Genomic DNA, 9,076 nt, shown 5'->3' on the forward strand with positions numbered 1-9,076 from the left:
GCTCCATTTCAAATTGAATTTCAAACTGAGTTAATTGTGTAAAAAAGAAAAACCTGGGAGTCAGCAGGACCTTAGTCTTAGCCTAAGGATTGTTAACTACAGGTTACCTAGACAATATGCTGGGGCAAGCCTCATCAGCAGTTGAGTCTGGACAACAATTTGAAGAGGAGACTGGTCTTAGAGCCACCTCATCGCCCCAAATTGTTTTCCCTTCTGCTTATTGTGTAATCGTTACCCTAAAATATTGACCAAACACTCATTCTGCCTCTGTAATCTCACCTAACTTCTGCTAGTTTGGGGGCCGGTGTGGGGAGGTATTTCATTAGCAGAGTTCCCAGAGTTGAGAGCCGTGGTTTGTGCAGCAGCTTTCAGATTGGCAAAGGAGGCTTTTGTCACAGCATTACTATAAATAAAATAAACTCGTTTTTAATCTTTTAAATTGAAGTTCTGTGTTGCAGGATATTTGATCATACTGTGATTGAGATTGTGTTATTTACTTTAAAAACCTGTTGCTAGTTGTGCTGTGGCTCAGCCCTTAGCACACACCTTTAATTCCCACTGGCGGGGATATAGACAGGCCCTTAGTATGACACCTTTAATCCCAAAACAGTTTGTAACTGTTTGTAATGAAGATAAGCACTTGTGTTTGAAAGTGATGTCTAAGGGCTGGGGATTTAGCTCAGTGATAGAGCGCTTGCCTAGCAAGTGCAAGGCCCTGGGTTCAGTCCCCAGCTCCGGGAAAAAAAAAAAAAGTGATGTCTAATTGAGTGCCAAAGTGCTGATAAAAATTTGACAGAATAGGATGCCCAACTCTCCCGAAAAGAGAAGAAAGGGAAGCTACTTAAGGGGCAGAGAGAAGAAAAAGTTTTATTGGGATAGTTTCACAGAGGTTGAGGAGAGGACAAGTTAGACACAGGTGAAGACAGAAGAACCACAAAATTAAAAAGGAGCAAGATTAGAACAGATTGCCAAATTAGTATGAGGCCAAGAAGAGCAATTCAGTGAGAAACTGAGAGAAGCTAGATTGAATCAGTCGGCTTGGAGAGGAGTTTGAGCCAGAACAGCTGAGTTGAATCAGCCAGCCAGAGATCAGAAAAGAACTAGAAAAGATGAGCTTACTCAGCAGCAAGTCTCAGAGGCTGAAAACATTCTAGGTTGAGATAAGATTGTACAGAGGCTAGAAGCTTCCAGAGCTAGGCCTAGGTTACCAGATGGAGGCAGTAAGCATTTACAAATCAAATGGTTCTATTTTCTAGCTAAAAACTTAATATTCCTGGATTTCAAAAAAGTATGACAGTTGGGCTGGATGGAAGACAAATACTAAAAACACTTGCTATTGCAAAGGATCTAAGCTTGGTTCCTAGTATCCCTATGGTAGCTCCCAATGGCCAGGGGCTCCAGTTGTGAGGCATCCAACCTTGTGTCCTCGGTAAAGGATACTCCATGCAAACATTCATAAAAGCTACAAGTTGATATGTCTTGTACTTCAGCCCTCAAAACTGACAGGAGTAACTCATTTTTCCAAATGAGCTTGTGTGATCATTCTAGCCTTCTTACTCCTTTTGTTCCACTGATACAATAGTTTTTAAAGGCGCTTTTGAGAACTACTTTTAGCTAGGAAGGAGCTCAATTAATGGCTTACTTTTAATTCAGTGACACTCAAGTCCCTGAAAGAGCACTGCATTCACACTACCCTAAACACACACCACCACTTTCCATGGAAGGCCTTACCACTGTCTTGAGTTGATAAAATTGAACAGCTGGTTGAGGTCAAACGAAGCCGGAAATTGAGTCATTGATTATACCTGTTCAGGAGAAAAATTGTCATGCACAACTTTTCGTGAAAACGAAAGGTGGCTCTGAAAAGAGCCTTTTTGTTTTAAGCTGTTAGCTGCTGTCACAAGTGCGGGAGTCACTTGGTCTGGGACTTGTGGTGGCTCTCGGTCTTCTTGGGCAGCAGCACGGCCTGGATGTTGGGCAGGACGCCGCCCTGCGCGATGGTCACGCGGCCCAGCAGCTTATTGAGCTCCTCGTCGTTGCGGATGGCCAGCTGCAGGTGGCGCGGGATAATGCGCGTCTTCTTGTTATCCCTCGCCGCGTTGCCCGCCAGCTCCAGGATCTCAGCCGTCAGGTACTCCAGCACGGCCGCCAAGTACACTGGTGTGCCAGCCCCAATTCGCTCTGCGTAGTTCCCTTGGCGAAGGAGCCGGTGCACACGTCCCACAGGAAACTGCAAACCTGCTCTGAAAGAGCGGGACTTGGCCTTGGCACGAGCCTTGCCACCCTGCTTTGCACGGCCAGACATGATTCTTCAAAAGCCTTAAAGCCGTAGCGGAGGTAGTGCGTCCACGCCTATTTATAGTCTAATGGCAAATTACACTCACCACCTGATTGGCTGATTGGTGATTAATTAACCAATCAGAAAGCACCACTTGAATTCCCCTTATTTGCATACAAGGAACATTTATTGTCCAATCATCTTTCGCGTGCTCATACGTCATCCAAGGCCCACGCCTATAAATACCTCTCTTCTTGGCCTTCAAGCGGTGTGTTTTCTCAGCAGTTGGAACTGTTTTGAGACGTTGGAGTGGACAAACTTATTTTTCCACGATGCCGGAGGTGTCGGCAAAGGGGACTACTATTTCCAAGAAAGGGTTCAAGAAAGCAGTCACCAAGACCCAGAAGAAGGAGGGCCGGAAACGTAAGAGATGCCGCAAGGAGAGTTACTCCATCTACATTTATAAGGTGCTGAAGCAAGTGCACCCGGACACCGGCATCTCTTCCAAGGCCATGAGCATCATGAACTCCTTCGTGACAGACATCTTCGAGCGCATCGCGGGCGAGGCATCGCGCCTGGCGCATTACAACAAGCGCTCGACCATCACGTCCCGGGAGATCCAGACGGCTGTCCGCCTGCTGCTGCCCGGGGAGCTGGCCAAGCACGCTGTGTCCGAGGGCACCAAGGCGGTCACCAAGTACACCAGCTCCAAGTGAGCCCACAGAGCTCACAACAGACCCAAAGGCTCTTTTCAGAGCCACCCACATCTCCTGTTAAGAGTTGTGCTTGCTTCTGTTCCTACACTGCAGTTGGGCATGCGGGCTTTTGACTAGCAACGCCTGGCTGAGCCTGTGTCCAGGGCTCTGTATTGCCTGCCACTGAAGCAGCTTTTCAAATGTGGCTTTCACAGGACCACATGACACCAAAGTAATTCAGCACTTAAAGCCAAGGGCTCCCTGGCCTGATCTCTAGTAAGGGAGTCACGTGTTAGCTTAGCTGGAAATAGAAGTCCCAGGGCTGCCTTGTAGTGTCAAATGTTTCATAGCGTAATATGTTAGCCTTAGCCAACTGACAAACGGTAATAACGGCATTTCTTGCTCCTGCCAAAATGGCAGCTTCGGCGTATGCTTTTGGGTGAGGCTATCTCTAGTCAGGGCCGAGTTGTCAGAAAACACTGAGCTATTTCTCCAATCTTTCTGATTTTTTAAAACTATTTTCAAACTAAGGTTTTAACGTAATGAAAGCATTGAAGGTTCAAGTTAAATCTTCAAAATAGTCTTTTTTTAATGTTGATTTGCTCTCGGAGAGACTAAAAATGACGAAGAGCACATCTTTTACTCAGAATCCCCTAACTAGAATATGAATAACCTTTATTCCCATTAGTACTGAGGAACACAAATACCACAAGAAAGGATCTTGCCATAAAGGTGAGCCAAGCACAAATTATGACAATGCAAACTGGCAGGCTCAGTGGGAAACTGTTGATTTCCATTACAAATTATTTGAAACAAGATTTTACATTCCTACTTGGATCTGCTTTGTAAGGAGACCTCAACAAATGTGCAATGTTAGAATACTGTCTCTATAACTTGGGCTTAGTAGCTCTAAAGGGGCTGACCTACAGGGTATATATCCCTCTACACATTGACAACAGAGAAAATCTTTGGTCCTATGGTAGGCTTCCCCAAACCAGCAGCTCTGGCTCTTTTGTCTCTGGTAATGCTAATTACTGAGAAGGCCCAGGAAAGGACAAGCCAGCCATGCTTTCATGCAGAATATCCCAGGCTTTCATGCAGAACAGCCCAACCTGATTTACTTGGGATCTGAATTTTCCCAGAAAAATATGGCAATAGTCATTTAGATAGTTAAAGATAGTCTGATTAGGAAGCAGTTTTGCCTGATGAGCCCACCACATCAAACATTACTGCTAACACCAATTTCGTTATCCAATCTATGAGGTCCAGGCACACTACCCAAGTCAAAAGTATGTAGTTCATTATATGTGTGAACTTGATATGGCTGTTGACCAGTTTTATTTGGACACTGAATAACTGTAAATGACCTCAATCTTGAACATGAGGTACTGGGTCAGACATGAAGCTGTGTCCATCTTCCCCACCATCACAGGTAGAGGCTTGCTGAAACATGTTAGACACACATTCCACCATGCAATGCAGAGCTGCTGATGGGTAAGAGCTTGGTATCCCTGTAAGGCCCCTTTTAGTGAGGTGCAGACTCTGACTGCACCTTGTGCTTCCTGGCTCTGTTGAGTGCCAGTAGTCTTCTGGAGCATTTGGTGGCAAGCCTGGCATGACTTAAATGAGGCTGTGGAAGGACAGCAAAAGGCAAGTGGAATCTGAGCTGGAGTGAGGAGTGAGATTTATAATGACCAAGCTCACAGGACCAGAAGCAGGTAGGCAAATGAGGTAGTACTGATAAGTCTTTGGGTTGCTAAGAGACTAAGTGTCTACTAAGCCACAAATCTGGGTTTAGTGTCAGGGTGGACAGGAAATGTGTTTTAATAGTCAGTCACCCATTTTCTATTTTCCATTTAACAGCTACATTTATGGGGAAGTGAACAAAGATTAATTGCAAGGGCCCCACAGACTCGCCCCACAGTCAGCAAAATAAATTCTGTTCCAGGGTGCCTGAGCCGTTGAGATCACAGTCAGAGGAGTGAGATCTGGAGCTGGCCTGCAAGGCACCTGGCCACAAGAAGGTGGCCACCTTCTCTGTCTGTATTCAGCTTGCAGAAATGACGACAAACTCAAGTTGTTTGAGAGGAGAGATCATTGCTATGAATGCTGCCTTCTCCTGTGTGCAAATATTAACTGCTCAATCACACTTTTGAGCAAATGAACACCCCCCACATGGCAAAGGCCAGCCAGTGATCTGGACTTGGATAAGGGGAAGCTGAAACCAAAGAATCTTTTCAGAGCTGCTTGCACTTCCACAAAGAACATAGCTGGATTGCAGGATCACAGAGCATTTGATTCATAGGTCATAAGTTTAAGAGACCACTGTTTACACACAATAACATGACTGTGCGGAGAATTTAGTACTGGTGGTGGGAATGTCTGAAGGGGTTTTCTCTCCAGTGGTGGGTGATTCGAGGGTTTATGATCATGGGTGAGGCAGGTAAACCTGGTCAGAGCAGATCCCGGTATGATGTTATTACTGGGGAAAGGAACGGGTCTATATTGGACATTGTTGCAGTGATCTATACAGTTCCCAAGAAAAAGTATGGTATTCTAAGGGTAAAATAGTAGCGAAAGATTGGATTAGAAACAAAATTAAATTTTAGCTTAATTTTGGAGAACAGATGGACAGCTTAAGCAGTAAAGCACCTCTCACATCCAGGTGGCAGTCGTCAACATCTGCTAGCCAAGACCTTTGAGGCATCCTGCATCTGTAACTGGACCATGAAAATAAAAACATGAAGACACTTGCAAATCTGTGAAGCCATTTAGTGAAAGAATAGTTTCAGTTCTTTGTATTAAATAGGGGTTATATGTCAAGAAAGATGTTTTAATAGTGAAATGTGTCTGATAGGAGGTTCTAGTGCTGGGTAGGAACACTGATCACTGAAGACTGAGCAGTGAGAGCAAGGCAACAGGCTCCGTGATTCCCAGGCTCTGTGATTTCCCAGCACACACCATAGTAAAGAGAAAGAACCAGTCATGCAGCCAGCAGAGCACAGAACAAATCGAAACTCTGCTGTGCCAAGCTGCAAAAATTCCCTTAAACTTTACAAAGCTAACAATTGTCTTAATACCCAGACCTACAGAAATGAACATGAGACACCGCTGAGGGAAATGACTAATCTGAGAGCGTCATGTTGATAGAACTGGAACATAAATTCAGAGATCGTTTTAAAGTTCTAGGGATATAGTTTGAAAGAATGTGAACATATTTTAAAATGTCGATGTAATGCAAGCCTCCCTACCCACAATGTTTAAGGTGACTCTGGAAATCAGCCAGAAGTGTGATGGGCAGGAAGGAAGCTGAAATCAGGGGTGGACTTGCACCCACACACCAGCTTAACTGCTCACTCTTAAAACTTTAAGGAAAGGACTAATGGGGCCAAATAAGTGGTTACAGATCATAAAAAAACCCTATTTTTGTTTTAGATATATGGTAAGATCCAGTGAAAGCTACAGACTGTTGATACTGTGGAGTTCAGCAGAGCCTCCATTGTATGAATCTACAAATCTTTAATATGAATGACAATAACATAAAAACGACAATACAAACCAGAGTCCATCAAGGAATACAAGGATGCTTGAATATTGTATAAGATACAAATGTTATTCATTTTATAAAAGTAAGAGAAAAGAATTCTATGTTAGACTCAGTAGATGCTTGACTTACTGATTATGTTGGTTAGTCTTAGGTCAGCTTGACCTGCAAAGTAGAGTTACCTGAATGTCAACTGAGAAAAATGTCTGCATAAGATCTGGCTGTAAGGTGCTTTTTAAATGAGTGATTGATGGGGGAGGATCCTGCCCATTATGGGTGGTTCTATCCCTGGGCTGATGGTCCTGAGTTCTATATAACATAGCTGAACAAACCATGAGGAGCAAGCCAGTAAGCAGCACCCCTCCATGGCCTCTATATCAATTCCTGCCTTTCAGGTTCCTGCCCTGTTTGAGCTCCTGTCCTGACTTCCTTTGATGCTGATCAACAATGTGGAAGTGTGAGCCGAGTGAGATCTTTCCTCCCCAACGTTCTCTTTGGCCACTGTGTTCTTTTGAAGCAATAGAAACTGGGATTAAATACTTGTAGTTATTAGAGGACTTCCCCTGCCACTAGTAATATTCTAGTATATCAGATAAATCTTTGAAAGGAAGTTAGTAATATAGAACACCTCAGAAGAAAAAATAACATATCAGTGACTTTTGAGGTATAATGCCACACAAAACACAAAAGTCACATTGGGATGGATCATTCCTCTCAGAGATTCATGATTTCTGAGAAAAGTTATGGTTACATTTCAAAATAAAATTGTTCCAGTGAATAACATGTGCTTGATGTAATAATTGTACTCATTTCAAAATGCCACTGTTGCTCTCCTTAGCTCATCAAAAATATACTATATAAGATAAATTTTTTGGTACAGAGACAGGCAGATAGATCAGTGGAACAGAACTGAAGACCCAGAAATGAGCCCAAACACCTATGGTCACTTGATCTTTGACAAAGGAGCTTAAACCATCCAATGGAAAAAAGATAGCATTTTCAACAAATGGTGCTGGTTCAACTGGAGGTCAGCATGTAGAAGAATGCAAATTGATCCATTCTTATCACCCTGTGCAAAGCTTAAGTCCAAGTGGATCAAGGACCTCCACATCAAACCAGATACACTCAAACTAATCGAAGAAAATGTGGGGAAGAATCTCGAACACATGGGCTCTGGGGAAAATTTCCTGAACAGAACACCAATGGCTTATGGTCTAAGATCAAGAATCAACAAATGGGACCTCATAAAACTGCAAAGCTTCTGTAAGGCAAAGGACACTGTCATTAGGACAAAACGGCAACCAACAGATTGGGAAAAGATCTTTACCAATCCTACATCTGATATCCAAAGTATACAAGGAACTCAAGAAGTTAGACTCCAGAGAGCCAAATAACTCTATTAAAAGTGGGGTACAGAGCTAAACAAAAAATTCTCAGCAGAGGAATATTTAATGGCTAAGAAGTACCTAAAGAAATGTTCAACACCTTAGTCATCAGGGAATTGCAAATCAAAACAACCCTGAGATTCCACCTCACACCAGTCAGAATGGCTAAGATAAAAACTCAGGTGATAGCAGATGCTGGTGAGGATGTGGAGAAAGAGGAACATTCCTCCATTGTTGGTGGGATTGCAGACTGGTACAACCATTCTGGAAATCAGTTTGGAGGTTCCTCAGAAAATTGGACATTCCACTGCCTGAGGACCTGGGCATATACACAAAAGATGCTCCAACATACAACAAAGACACATGCTCCACTATGTTCATAGCAGCCTTATTTATAATAACCAGAAGCTGGAAAGAACCCAGATGCCCTTCAACAGAGGAATGGATAGAAAAAATGTGGTTCATCTACACAATGGAGTACTACTCAGCTATCAAAAACAATGGCTTCATGAAAGTCATAGGCAAATGGAATGAACTGGAAAATATCATCCTGAGTGAGGTAACCCAACCATGGAAAAACACACATGGTATGCACTCATTGATAAGTGGATATTAGCCCAAAAGTTCCATTTATGCAAGATGCAATCCACAGACCACAGGAAGCTCAAGAAGAAGGATGACCAAAATGCAGGTGCCTCCACTCCTTAAAAGGGGGAACAAAAATATCCTTAGGAGGGGATATGGAGGCAAAATTTAGAGCAGAGACTGAAGGAACAGCCATTCAGATCCTGCCCCACATGTGGCCCATATACATATAGCCACCAAAACTAGGTAAGATTGATGAAGCTAAAAGTGCATGCTGAATGGGACCAGATAAAGATCTCTCCTGAGAGACACAACCAGAGCATGTCAAATACAGAGGTGAATGCTAGCAACAAGTCACTGAGCTGAGAACGGGACCCCTTTTTGGGGAATTAGAGGAAGGATTGAAAGAGCTAAAGGAGCTTGCAACCCCATAAGAACAACAATGCCAACCCACCAGAGCTTTCAGGGACTAAACTACTACCGAAAGACTAAACATGGACTGACCCAGGGCTCCAACTGCATATATAGCAGAAAATAGCCTTGTTGGGGCAACAGTAGAAGGGGAAGCCCTTGGTCCTGCTAAGGTTGG

General features: G+C 43.6%; 2 protein-coding genes across 2 annotated transcripts; one reads left to right on the forward strand and one right to left on the reverse strand.

The window, feature by feature from the left end:
• Nucleotides 1-1,852: 1,852 nt before the first annotated feature.
• Nucleotides 1,853-2,330, reverse strand: H2ac1 (H2A clustered histone 1). Its single transcript, NM_021839.2, is given in 1 exon segment — nt 1,853-2,330. A coding segment is annotated over 1 exon segment (393 nt). The 5' UTR covers nt 2,306-2,330; the 3' UTR covers nt 1,853-1,912.
• Nucleotides 2,331-2,569: 239 nt separating this feature from the next.
• H2bc1 (H2B clustered histone 1) lies at nt 2,570-3,039 on the forward strand. The gene is given in 1 exon segment (NM_022643.1): nt 2,570-3,039. A coding segment is annotated over 1 exon segment (384 nt). The 5' UTR covers nt 2,570-2,610; the 3' UTR covers nt 2,995-3,039.
• The last annotated feature ends 6,037 nt before the right edge of the window (nt 3,040-9,076 follow it).

This window comes from Rattus norvegicus, chromosome 17, assembly GCF_021556685.1.
Source record: "Rattus norvegicus strain SHRSP/BbbUtx chromosome 17, alternate assembly SHRSP_T2T, whole genome shotgun sequence".
In the NCBI taxonomy this organism is placed as follows: domain Eukaryota; kingdom Metazoa; phylum Chordata; class Mammalia; order Rodentia; family Muridae; genus Rattus; species Rattus norvegicus.